Raw genomic sequence first — 13,971 nt, forward strand, 5'->3', positions numbered from 1 at the left:
AGGTGGGAAAAAGTATGGGAATGTGCCAATACAGCCTAAACTGTGGCACCAAAAACCAAAACAAAAGAGTAGACTTGCATTCTGCCTTCCATATAAGGCTGAGCCATATTTTCTTCAGTAGAAGTTAAAATAAGTGGTGACAAAGTGTCATGGGCCTGTGCTGAGCTTAAAAAGGAGACTTTCTGGCCACCCTAGTCTGTAAGGTGGGTCAGGTCTCACACAGCCTTTTGTTTGTTTGTTTGTTTGTGGTTATGCGGGCCTCTCACTGTTGTGGCCTCTCCCGTTGCGGAGCACAGGCTCCGGACGCACAGGCTCAGCGGCCATGGCTCATGGGCCCAGCTGCTCTGTGGCATGTGGGATCTTCCTGGACCAGGGCACGAACCCGTGTCCCCTGCATCGGCTGGCGGACTCTCAGCCACTGCGCCACCAGGGAAGCCCTCACACAGCCTTTGAAAGGGGTCACTTACCCACTGAGTTTTGTGTTAGGCAAGAGTCAGATATAGGATCTGAAGGAGGTTAACAAAGCGAGAATGTGAAATGAGAGGAAAAAGGGTTCTTGTGGGGTACCTGGTATCATAAAAAAAACACAGATTGTGCACATACTCTGGGAATATGGAGAACCCATGCAAGAAAAGCTGCTCCTGCAAGGAGACAGCTGTAAGTAGGGCAGCGCTCTGGCACAAGTCCATTCCTTGGAGAGCCAAGGTAGCAGTGATAGAATCTCTACCCAACAAGGATCCTGAGAGTTTGCTCTTCATTCACTTTAGGAAAAAAGCTTCCTGTAATGGTTCTTCCTGCAGCTCTCCCCAACAGATCTTGGTGAGTTCCCACAGGCAGAGAGAATACATCTAGCTAGGAGGCTTCCATTAACTTTCCTCTCGTGTGTGTGTGTGTGTGTGTGTGTGTGTGTGTGTGTGTGTATGTATATATATGATTTTTTCTTAAAATAAATTCCATGAACTCCTAAAGCTCTCATTTGCAATCAAATGCAAAAGCAGAGCATCCTACTCAGAGGCTCTGAAACAAACATATTAGCCTCAAAGCAAATCAGCCTTCCAGTCCCAGGTAAGACTGGTCTAGTCCAGAAAGGCAAGGGAGACGCTTCTCCTGAATCCTGGGAGGCAGGAAGGAATCCCTTCAGATGGGCTTGTACAGCAGAGTAGTGACATACTTCTTCTTGTAGCGATGCGTCGCGCTAAGGACCATCACACTGTCCTGCAAGGGAAATAAACATATGTAATTCATTCACTAGTTCAGGAAGTAGGCAGCTGTTCCCAGCTATTAATCCTTCACAACCGCTCACTTTTAACAGAGTTAGTTTGATATTATAAAAAAAAGGTTGGTTTTGGATTCAAATCAATTTAAGTTTTGATCCTGACTCCTACTGTTACTCTATTTGTGACCCTGAGTAATCTACTTAATGTCTGTAAGTTTTTTCTCATCATTACAAAGGACAACACCTACCATTAATATGGCTCTGATGATTACATGAAAATATCTGACAGAGAAAGTAGGTGCTGAAAAAATTAATTAGTCTCCTACCTCACTTCCTTCCCCACCTCACATTCAAATATTGGGCTTAAAACTATGATGGAAAAAAAGGGCTTCCCTGGTGGTGCAGTGGTTAAGAGTCCGCCTGCCGATGCAGGGGACACGGGTTCGTGCCCTGGTCCGGGAAGATCCCACATGCCGTGGAGCCGCTGGGCCCGTAAGCCATGGCCGCTGAGCCTGCGCATCCGGAGCCTGTGCTCCACAATGGGAGAGACCACAACAGTGAGGGCCCGTGCACCACAAAAAAAACAAAAAACAAAAACAAAAAAAAACAACTATGATGGAAAAAAAGAAATATCCTGATATCTATCTCTAGAAGGAAGTCCTAAAAGCAATGAGAAAAAAGGGCAGTGATCCTTTTGAAAAACCATTTCCAAGCCCCATTTAATACCAGGGATGAACTTTAAAAAAAGTCATCTCTGATCAAGAGGGGACTCAGGAATCATCTTCTATCCTTGAACAAACTGGACCCTAAAATCCTCCTTGGAAAGACACTCAATCCAATGGATCAATTCCAAACAGCTTAAACAATCTGAGAGAACCAGGGATAGGTCATGGCCAAGCTGAACCACAACAATCAAGACCTTGACCTGGGTCAGAACCAGTGTGAAGAGTAAGAGGTACCATTTCCCAAGCAGTGTTACAGACCCTGGGTGTACCATAGAAAGAGATGGCAGACCTGTGGACATCACCTGATAGCCAAAGAGCAGATACAGGAGGCAAAATTCAGTTAGATCACAAAGAACCCAAGCAAATCCAATTAAGAAACCAGTGCCTCTTCCTATTTTCCTCTATATTGTATCATCTACAATGAATACTTCTCAGATTGACATTCTGTGACCACAGTATGCAGATCACAGCCTAAAAATGATAGAAGCAAGGCAGGTAAAAAATTCAACTCCAGGAAGAGTTTGGTGGAAATGAGAAGTGGGTGAGAGAAAGATCTACTTGGAAGAACCAGCACAATGGTCTCTAGGAAAGGACATGGAATAAGGATGGGAGGACTGGACCTCAGTCCTCTCTCTTGTACTTATTGGCAATATGACCTTCTATGAGCCTTAGTTTCCTTATCTATAAAACAGGGTTAAAAAATAATACTTAGCCCACAAGGTTATTATAAAAATTAAATTCAATAATATACATTTAGGGGCTTCCCTGGTGGCGCAGTGGTTGAGAGTCCGCCTGCCGATGCAGGGGACGCGGGTTCGTGCCCCGGACCGGAAGATCCCACATGCCGCGGAGCGGCTGGGCCCGTGAGCCATGGCCGCTGAGTCTGTGCGTCCGGAGCCTGTGCTCCGCAACGGGAGAGGCCACAACAGTGAGAGGCCCGCATACCGCAAAAAAAAAAAAAAATAATATACATTTAGTAAATACCAGGTAATCTGTTAAAGACAGCTGTATCAGTGACTTCCCTAATCTGGCTGCACATCTAAGAAATATAAGCAGCTTAAAAATATTACTGAGGCTCATCCTAGATGCACTTATTCAGAATCCCTGGGGATGGAGCCTCTGAATCTATATTTTCCCAAACTTCCCCCAAGTGATTCTGATGATGTTCAGCTTAGTTTGGTAACTACAGAACTATGTAAAATATTATTCCAATAGCCAGACCACAAAGACATGACAAGACTGAACAGATATTTTCAATCCAGAACCTAAAGCAGCAGAGAAACCAAGAAGCATTCTAAGAGCTGGAACGGGGATGTGGGGGGACAGGGCAAGTCTGGTCACATTTCTCCTTTAAGTAGTGGATAGGAAAGATGCAAGCACTTGAGTATATATGACTCAGGCAGCTGAAAGCAGCTCATGTCCACCTCTAAAAAAGTGGAAGCCTTGGGCTTCCCTGGTGGCGCAGTGGTTGGGAGTCCGTCTGCCGATGCAGGGGACGCGGGTTCGTGCCCCGGTCTGGGAAGATCCCACATGCCGCGGAGTGGCTGGGCCCGTGAGCCATGGCCGCTGAGCCTGCGCGTCCGGAGCCTGTCCTCCGCAACGGGAGAGGCCACAACAGTGAGAGGCCCACGTAACGCATAAAAAAAAAAAAAAAAAAAAAAGTGGAAGCCTTAATATCACATTCAAGCATTCTTTGAACTGGAAGGTAAACTTGCTTTTTCTGTAAATGAAATCCTAGTACTATGAACTCAAACTTAATTAAGTAGGTGGTGCAAAGGTTATAGCAACCCAGAAAGAAACCAGGAAGCAAAAAAGTCCATTCAATCACAGCGCAATTCAGCTAGCCAGAACTCAGATATCGAGACTAAAATTTAAAACAAACAAACCCACTAGTTAAAGAAAGAAACTTCTTCTCCTATAAATTGACCATTATTGCCAGCTTCAGCTTCAGTTAAGTAGCAGAGCAAGTAGCCACTAGGGAACACGTGTTCAACTCTTCCCCTCCCATTTTGGGGAACTATGTGAAGAACCAGGCCCACCACTTACCTTAATGGACAATGCATAGAGATGGTTCAGCATAACATGATTGGGCTCGGGGAGCAAGGCTGGATCACACTAAGAGGGGTAAAAAAAAAACAAACCCAAAAAAACACCACTAAATGGGGTTAAATGCACAATCCTAAACCAGTTTATTCTTCCTCAGAGATCTTTGGGACTGTTGAGAAACTCAAAACTAGAATGTATTATTTCCTTTAAATAATGCACTCATCCTAGTATATATAAATAATACATTCTCATTACAGAAAATTAGGAAAATTCTGAGTCCAGAGCAGAAACCCTTAGCCTCACTACCTAGTCATCCTCTTTAACAGACCTTGCCCACAACACATATAGAAGATTTGTGTAAGAGGCAAAAATAATCTTAGTGGGAATCAAGTGAATTGACTAGAAATGTAAATTATATGCAAAATATACTTCTTTTGGATATCCCCAAATGATAAATACTCCTTATCTTATGTTGGAATAGAAGTCTTAGAAACTGGTTCTAGCAATCCATAGCTCTGAGCCTGATATATTAGGACCAGAAGACAACTATGAATTTAGGTAACAGTATTTGGAAAAGTCCCAACTCAGCCCTGGAAAAAGGAACTTGTAAAACTACTGATACGTATATGATTTATACTCAACACACCTTTGTAATAATCCCAACCTCTAGGATTACTACACTGTAGCTCAAATGGTCTAGTAACCCCCAGATGCCCCAGCAATACTCTTAGGATACTCACAGATATATTAGTGTCCTTGTTAAGAATAACTTGGAGAAGGTGAGGAGGCAGGATGGGTGGGGATTTGAATCTCTCCTCTGATCGAAACACATACATTTCTTGACCATAAGGCCCTGGGGGTGAGCTGGAAAGGTCTGGAAGATATTTATTCAAATATAAGGGAAAGTTGGAGAGCTATTAAAGATGCATGAAAAAACTGTCAGTAAATGGCAGCTAATATTAAATATGGTAGAAGTCAAGAATCAAACGTGTGACTTGTTGGGTCTACAACTGTAACGCAAACAAAGAAAAAGTCTATGTCATCCTGAACATAAACCGTGAAGTTCCTCAACATGGTAACATGACGTGAAGGACAGGGGAGGAGATGAGGGGTAAAAGATGTAGGTTCAGGGAAGAGCTACTCCATTTATCAATTGTATGACTTGGGACAAATCCCTCTTCTATAGTCAGTTTCCTCATTCATAAAATGAAAATAACAATCTCTGCCCTATTTCACAGCGCTTTTATAGGAATCAAATGAGACAACAGATGTGACAATGCCTTATAAACTATCAAACAATATGAGAACATTAGATTTGTTCTTTTTTCCAGTTAAGCAGCAAGGTTATAAACTCTAAGACTACTGATACTACGATGACTGCAACAAAAAGGAAAAATTAATAACAATGTAGTAGTCATTAGGGGAATGCAAATCAAAACCACAATGAGATACCACTTCACGCTCATTAAGATGGCTAGAATAAAAAAAGACAGACAATAATAATTATTGGCAATGATGTGGAGAAGTTGGAACCTTTTTATTATTCCCATTGCTGGTTGGAATGTAAAATGGTGCACCACTTTGGAGAACGGTTTGGCAGTTCCTCCGAAAGTTAAGCACAAAGTTACCATATGACCCAGCAATTATATTCCTGGGTACATGCCCAAGAGAAATGAAAACATATGCCCACACAAAAATTTGAACACAAATGTTCATAACACCATTATTGGTAACAGACAAAAAGTGGAAACAATCCAAATGTCCGTCAGCTAATGAATGGATAAATAAAATGGTATATCCATGGAATGAATTATATATATTACAACATGGATGAACCCTGAAAACATTATGCTAGGTGAGAGAAGCCAGACACAAAAGACCACGTAGTGTATGATCCCATTTATATGAAATGTCCAAAATAGGCAAATCCATAGAGACACAAAGTAGATTTGTGGTTGCCAGAGGCGGAGGGAAGGAGGCAATGGGAAGTGACTGCTAATGGGGATGGGGTTTCTTTTGGGCGTGATTAAAATACTCTGGAATTTGGACTTCCTTGGTGGTCCAGTGGTTAAGAATCCGCCTGCCAGTGCAGGGGACACGGGTTTGATCCCTGGTCCAGGAAGATGCCACATGCTGCGGAGCAACTAAGCCCATGTGCCACAACTACTGAGCCTGCACTCTAGAGCCCACAAGCCACAACTACTGAGCCCATGTGCCTAGAACCCGTGCTCTGCAACTAGAGAAGCCACTTCAATGAGAAGCCCACACACTGCAACGAAGAGTAGCCCCCACTCGCTGCAACTAGAGAAAGCCTGCATGTAGCAGTGAAGACCCAGCGCAGCCAAAAAAAACAAAACAAAACTCTGGAATTATATAGTGATGATGGTTGCACAACTCTGTGAATATACTAAAACTTACTGGATTGCACACCTTGACAGAGTGAATTTTATGGCATGTGAAATTATATCTTAAAAAAATGGAAAAAGTGTATGCAGACAGAATAGAAATACACAAAAATGCAGAGAACTATAATTTTTTGCTTAAAAATTTTTAATGTTTTTTACAGTTTCTAGTAAAAAGGATTTTAATAACCAGTTCAGCATAAGAACTCAGATTTCAATTAAATATACCGTGGGACAAAAGAAAAGAGTAGCAAAAATACTGTTATATTAAACAATATCTTAAAAATGTATAGAACTTGAAACTTTTCAAAGTACTCTCAGGTATTTTATCATAGATTCACAAAAACACTCTTTCCAAGTACACAGAACAGTTTTTTTTTTTTCCCCTTTCCATCAGAAAAAAAAATGGTTAAGTCATTTACCCAAAGTCACATACACGGCAAAGATGGTCACTGAGTGCAGATTAAAACCCATTATCTGAAGATTCCTAATAATATGTATTCTAAACCCTACCTCAGTGGATCAGGAAATTGGGTGAAAGTGGGAAGAGAGAAATATCAAAAGTATGCTAGTCCTCTTTGTCCATAATTATGATTATATGTCTATTATTCATTGGTTGCTTTGCTAGAATCATATAATACAAAAATTTAGAGTAACTAGTGGCCTCATCATTCAATTCAGTATTTTTAAACTCTTTTAAATCTCTGCACCACCAGTTAAGAACAATGTCCAGCCTTACTTTCTGAGCTTATATAATGAAAACAATATCTTTGTAATTTTCCTAAACAATTATTATACTATTGCTTATTCTTTTAGAAACTGTATAAGCCACTCTTGCGTCCTGAGATTCTAATATGTCTCACTTCAGGTACTGTGTCTCCTCAGCTGTGAATCGCTGAGAGTCTAAGCCTCTGATTTTACTGATAAGGAACCAAGAACCAAAAAGGTTGATGGAGTTGTCCATGATGCAAAGCTAGTTAGTAGCAGAGGCAGGCTTTGAACTCACAAGGGAGAAGTGTGCTTACTGGAAATACAGTTCTTTAGACAGTCATAGCCTTTATTGTAAAACAACAAAATTGGTAACTGTGAGTATGGATAGCAAATCACTTTTCTGGTTTTATAGCTAAAGTAAGGAGAGATGAAGGCCCTGGAAAAAGCACTGGGAGAAACAAAAGGATACAAGTCTTTTCCTCTACAAAGGGATTTTTTTTTTTAACCCAAAACTTACAAAACTTCAGTTAACATATACACAAAAGAAATGTGAGGTTTGGGAACTTCCCTGGTGGTCCAATGGGTAAGACTCCACGCTCCCACTGCAGGGGGCCCGGGTTTGATCCCTGGTTGGGAACTAGATCCTGCATGCATGCCGCAACTAAGTCCACCTGCTGTAACTAAAAGATCCTGCATGCCGCAACAAAGAGGCTGTGTGCTGCAACTAGGACACAGCACAGCCAAAATTAATTAATTATTTAAAGAAATTTTTTAAAAAAAGGAAATGTGAGGTTTTTATAACCCTTTTCCCCCAAAAAACTGCCATATATGTAGGGCCCTATAAAATTATAGAACTGCCAACTGAGCTATCAAACTGGCAGGATTAAGCTGAGGCAGCTAAACAAGGCATATGAGACACAGCTAGCCCCTGCTAGTTGATACTCTCAAAGGTCAATGAAAAACTTGAAATATTACTAGAAATAGCTTTTTAAACTATAGACCATAGCCTATTAGTGGTTTATAAAAAGAAGGATAAAATAGAAAATAGAGTACTTTACATGTAAGAAAGGCAAATATTATACTGTAAGACTTGTGTTACTGTTGTGTGTGTGTGTGTGTGTGTGTGAGTGTGTACTGGGTTACAGTGTAAACCTACTGGTTAAAAAGTTTGAAATCAAATACACTAGACAGATTTTTTTCTTGAAGACGGGTACCTAATGTTTATAGGAGAAACATATACATACAATTCATAAGATTCCTAAGGAGAAAATGAAAAAAACAAACAAAAACCACTCTTGGGAAGAAACACGCATTATAAGAAAAACAGATCAAGAAAGAGCAAATACTACAAAATTACCTCGACAAGATGTCTCTGAGCTTTCCATTGAATCTAGCTTTAAAGCATCAAACACCTCAAAATCAGATTTCTTGACATGGATCAAATTGTTAATTGTGCCAAGCTGACTGGTAACCACAGGCTGAAACAATGAATGGAAAAAAAATTCATGAAACCCCATTTCAAATACATCTCTTCTATTCAACTCTCCTCTTTTTAAAAGGGATTATATTTGGCACTACCACCTTTTATCAAGAAACAAATCCAACAGTATAGGAGCCTATCAGTCCTGACTGCAATGATGTTTGACACCAAGGGGAATGATAGTTTAAAGGAGACTGTTAAGTCAGTGGTTACCCTCGGAGATCAAGGCCTTACCTCTGATGGATCATGAACCCATTGTCCATCCACAAAGAACTTGTACTGGTGCTCTCCCTCAGGGAGGTCCAGGATGGCAACAAAGTCATTATGGCTATAGAAGAAAACAGAAAGTTAAATAGGCCAAATTTCTATTAGAAGACAGAATATAAATGTAAAAACCACGAGGCAATCACAATATCATACCAATGATCTCCCGCATTCTTAAGTGATTGCAACCCCTGTAGTAAAAAATAATTTATAAACCCATTCTCCTTTTTTATATCACCTTGAGCATGTATTTGCTAGCCCCTCCCAATAACTTTAGCTCTTAACTAATATCTGGAAAAGAACAATAAAGATGTTAATCCTCCCGAATGTTCCACCTTAGTACAACTATTTTGCTTCAGCAAAACGGATCCCTCACGAATGTAAATAAGATAGCAAGTAGGTTCAGGATAAGAAGTGCCTCAAGGTACCCTTCCCATATTTTGGTGAGCAGATTCTAGAAAATTACCTATATACAAAGGGCCATAACCAGTTACATAATTCACTGTTGCTCTGAAAGCAACAAACATTACTACCTAGAACTTTACAGTGTGTTTTGTTTTAGTGCAGAAGTCAGAGCAACTGGACTCAGGCAGTTATGGAAGACTTCCCACAAGCATAGAAAGGACTTGTGTTAACACAGTCTTAAAGAAAATGACATTCTAAGTGGTAAAACATCTCTGACTCACTATGAGGTTAGAAAAAAATGTCACAGATATACTTATTGGTCACAGAAAATATTCTAGAGAGAGTCCCTAGCAGGTGGAGAGGAGTAGTCCAGCCAGGTCTCTCTCCTAAGAAAGGAAATCAAGTCTCTACTCCTGGACCCTGTAGACTCAACCAAGACACTTGTCTTCACCTCTTAATCAGTGGAATCTTGGTGCTCCAATTGTTGAAGGACCCAGAGATGAAGACCTCCTTGCCTCCTTCAGACCAGCGGATAACAGTGGGCCGGGCCTGCTGTGTGGGCTTTACGGAGTCCTCCAAATCCTGCTGCCATGATACAAACTCTTTGTCCCCAGGGAGCTGTAAGAAGGATTAGGTCATCCCTAAATTGTGACCCAGGAATTCTGAAAAGGTCACTCTCCTCCCTAGGGCAGAGAGGGGTGCTACGTTTCTGCTAAGGATTAATAAGCCTTGAAATTAGCAACTAAATCAGATTTTAAACAAACTATAGAAAAGGAACTCATCTAGGACCAAAATGGTCAAATGGCTTATGCTCAAAGGCTACCCAAATCATAGCCTAACTTCTGAGTCTGCATGTATCACTCATTCTTTCAGAGCCTTAGGATTTCCCTTAAGAAACAAACAAAAAACCTTACTTGCTCTTACCAGATTAACTCATAGGCAGACAATTATGATATGCTTCTGAGTGTCTCTTAAGAGAAAAAATATGAAAATAAAGTATGGTTCTACAAAAAATAATTAAGTTAACCACATGCAAATATGAGCAGCTCCCAAGTTATCAGTTGTAATAGAAATTAGAGATGCTAAAATTCATAAGTAATTCACAATCTCTACTTTAGTTAATAGGTTACAAAAGGAAATTAAAAATATAAAAATCAGGGCTTCCCTGGTGGCACAGTGGTTGAGAGTCCGCCTGCCGATGCAGGGGACGCGGGTTTGTGCCCCGGTCCGGGAGGATTCCACATGCCGCGGAGCGGCTGAGCCTGTGCGACCGGAGCCTGTGCTCCGCAGTGGGAGAGGCCACAGCAGTGAGAGGCCCGCGTACCGCAAAAAAAAAAAAAAAAAAAAAAAAAAAAATATATATATATATATATATAAATCAGATCATTGGTTTCATAAATTTTGAGAAATGGTTATGAAATGTTACTTGTTCACCTATGCCAGGTTTGTACTAGTTATTTCAGGAGTAGGGATGAAAATTCTGGAGCCCCAAGAAGCATCAGATCAAAAACACAGTTTCCTTTAAAAAAGTGGTTCCAATATCAAATGAAGTATGTAGGATTCCGGAAAAACAACTGACTCCTTACTTAGTTTCTTTTCATTACCATCCTTCAGAACAGGAATTGGCAAACTATGGCCAGTGAGCCAGATGCTTTTACAAATAAGGTTTTATCAGAAAATAGCCACACTCATTCACGTACTCATTTTCTACAGCTGCTTTCATGCTACAATGGCAGAAGTGAGTAGTTGTGACAGAGACTGCATGGTCCGCAAAGTCTAAAATATTACCTACCTGGCCCTTTATAGAAAACGTTTGCTCACCCCCACTTCAGATTGGCTTAAATAACTTTGGTAAATGAGACTATATGGTACCAAGCCAAAATATTACCAAATAAAATAATGTGGGTTAAAAAAAAAAAGGACTAGTTTATTCATTTGGGCTTTGCTTTCAAAATGGCTGAGGCAGACTACCTTCCATACTCTCTCTCAATATTCCTCAAAACTACACTATGAGATACCAGTAGCAGCATAACCCAAAGCAAGCAGAGAAAGAGAATTGAAGGAACTTTCTCATTATATAAGGAAGTGGCTTAAGAGAAAAGTTTGATCTCCATTTTCTCAAAGCAATGAACTCTTATTTGACAGGCTGCATTAGAATTACAGAAATGTTTACATATGCCTAACAATTACATATGCCTCAGATTCTGATTCAGATATAAGGTCCGGGAATCTACTTTTAAAAAGCTTCCCAGACAATAATACTGAAATTATATTAAAAATAAAGAAAGAAACCTCATCTTTAGAGATACATCCTAAAATATTTACAAATAAAGTAATTTGATATGATGGTCTGGGATTTGCTTCAAAATAATTGGTGGAGGAAGAGTGGATTGGGGTATAGGTGACATAAATTCATTCATGATTTGATCATTGTTTAAACTGGATGACAGTTAATACAGGAGTTCATTACACTGTTCTCCTGACTTTGAAACATGAAAAATGTTTCAAATTTTCTATGCAGTGTTCAAACAAATCTCAGGTGAGTCTAATGTGCAAATAGGACTGAAAACCATTGAACTAGTAAACCAAAGAAGGCTGGCCTTTGAAGCAATGTAGGCCCGCCTGCCACTGTTTCTATTACTTACTTGTATGATTTAATAGTTTCAGTTTAGAATTTGAAAGCTACAAACTATTAATATGCCTAGCTTTGGAAGAAAGCCCTTCCACGTATGATATGACATTTCTGTGGTAGGCATGAGTGCAGCTGACTAGCAAAAAGACTGTTTACTCCAAGTTAAATAGTCAGCAAAATCATCAGGAAAAGAGGCAAAACAATTAGAATTATAATTGAAAAATGTTTAAGTGAAACATTGAGGGAAGAAATAGAGTAGATTGAGAACTATGAAATCTTAGATTTGGAAGTGACCTTGGGAATTATTTGAACCAATTTTCTTATTTCACAAATGTCAAGATTGAGGTAAGGGAAAGAATGATCCAAAATAGGCTCCATTTCAGACAGAGCAACCTGGCTTTTATTCAGGACGCCAATTACTGCAGTCACAGTTTGACAAATACACTGTACTTAAATCCTGAGTCACCAAAGTAGGAAACTGGTAAAAATACAATCACCTTGAGAAAGCTCTGAAGAAGTAAATGGCTGAGGAGCATAATCTCTTTGTGATTATGTTCTCAATTGTGATCCAAGAAAATAAACAGTAGAATCCACATGTTATCAACTCGGCAAATTATTCTCTATTTACAAGAGTAAATAAAATAAAACCCCAGATGGGTGGGACAGGATGAGTGATAACATCAAACCTACCCCAATCTCCCCAACCCCTCCACTTTTCTACTTCATTCTAGTCAGACTACCAGGAGGAATTAATGTATTTAATGCCTACAACTCTGAAAGCGATTAGAAACATTCGAATAGTAATTACATTGCTGTCAGCTCCATCTATCCTTTCTGTAGGGTGAATACAAGTTGCCACTTTCCTGAAAGTCCTTGATTGAGAGCAAGGTCTTCAGGGCAACTGTGGGTTGTCCATTTTCAGCCGCGGTAACATTATGAAGCACTACCGGAAATTAGAGAAATCCTGGAATTATTTGCTCTCCCACTTGAGAAGCAGCTGGACGTGAAAGAAGCAGCTCAGCCAAGACTACTGTAAAGTATGAGATGAAAACTAAGCAGTCAACCAAATAATGTCCTTTATTGATCCCCAAGACTAGAAGAAAGTATTCATATTAGCAAGTGGTTGCTGCTCACAGCCATGCCAAAGGGGAAGAGGATCTGAAGTGATGAGCTCTCAGAAGGGCAAAAATGATACTGATACACAACAGTTATCAGGAAAAAGAAATTCATTTACCTACCTCAAGGCAAATGTGAGGAAATGCCGCCTATGGTCAGCAACTCGGGAAACCTACCCTCTGAAGTTTTTCACCAGGGCTCACAACCTACAAATTCATCAGTACTCTAGAAGAGGGTGCCTGTTAGGAGAACCAAGGGCGACCGGCCGGAGGTTTGTTGGCCTCATCCTAAAAATGTGGCCAAAAGAGTAGTCGAGTAACAAGAACTCCGCCTCTATCCTACTTTGAGACAGCACCGCGAAAGGAATTACCACTCAATATCTCCGTCCCCGAAAAAAGCCTTTAATTCTAAAAACCGTAACCCAGGTCAGTGTGATAAGAAAAAATCAAAATAGGGAGGAGGTGCCCTGACACCCAGACTACTGCAGCATCGCCACCAACTGGGGGCCTGGGGACACTCACCTTGGAATCCGGCAGGCTGAAGACGCTGGGGTCATCGGTGCTCCCCACCATGATCTTATGTTCCTTGCCCGGGGCATGGCTGCCGGCGCCCTCGGCGCGCGCAGCCTTGGCGCCGTGGCGCTCCCCGGCCACCCGGTCGCTGGTGGTGTTTCCCATGGCGGTGCAGCTCGAGTCGGGGGCCACCTGCCGTGCGGAACAACACGGGGCTAGGGACACCCCGGCGGTCGCGTCTGGGGAGCCCCTGGCCCCGCCCCTGCGTCTGGGGACCCGGGCAAGGGAATACCCGCCCCAGGAAAGCCGCGCGCAGGGGAGCCCGCCCGCCCTCCCTCCCTGGCCGCCAGGAACCCCCGGAACCCCGTAGTCCCCCTAGTTGCCCGCTGCTCAAGAAACCCGCTTTCAGAAACTCCCCCGCACCCTCCGCGCTCACTGCCCAGGGGCGCTCCCACCCCAATC

General features: G+C 41.4%; 1 protein-coding gene across 1 annotated transcript; it reads right to left on the bottom strand.

Annotated features, from left to right (window-relative positions):
- Window positions 1–919: 919 nt before the first annotated feature.
- On the bottom strand, window positions 920–13,726 carry PRKAB2 (protein kinase AMP-activated non-catalytic subunit beta 2). Its single transcript, XM_065882476.1, has 7 exons — window positions 13,519–13,726; window positions 9,701–9,867; window positions 8,815–8,908; window positions 8,458–8,578; window positions 4,728–4,861; window positions 3,988–4,056; window positions 920–1,215 (listed from the first exon to the last, which is right to left on the bottom strand). Exons 1-7 carry the CDS (start codon window positions 13,672–13,674, stop codon window positions 1,138–1,140), a joined length of 819 nt encoding a protein of 272 aa, XP_065738548.1. The 5' UTR covers window positions 13,675–13,726; the 3' UTR covers window positions 920–1,137.
- Window positions 13,727–13,971: the final 245 nt, after the last annotated feature.

The sequence above is a fragment of the Phocoena phocoena genome, chromosome 1 (assembly GCF_963924675.1).
Source record: "Phocoena phocoena chromosome 1, mPhoPho1.1, whole genome shotgun sequence".
NCBI lineage: Eukaryota > Metazoa > Chordata > Mammalia > Artiodactyla > Phocoenidae > Phocoena > Phocoena phocoena.

Coding starts and splice junctions, on each gene's coding strand:
- PRKAB2 (XM_065882476.1), bottom strand. CDS start 13,674: ATGGGAAACACCACCAGCGACCGGGTGGCCGGGGAGCGCCACGGCGCC. Junction 8,579..8,814: donor GGGTTCATGATCCATCAGAG/GTAAGGCCTTGA, acceptor TCATTGTTTCAG/CCTGTGGTTACCAGTCAGCT. Junction 4,057..4,727: donor ACAAGGACACTAATATATCT/GTGAGTATCCTA, acceptor TACCCCTCTTAG/TGTGATCCAGCCTTGCTCCC.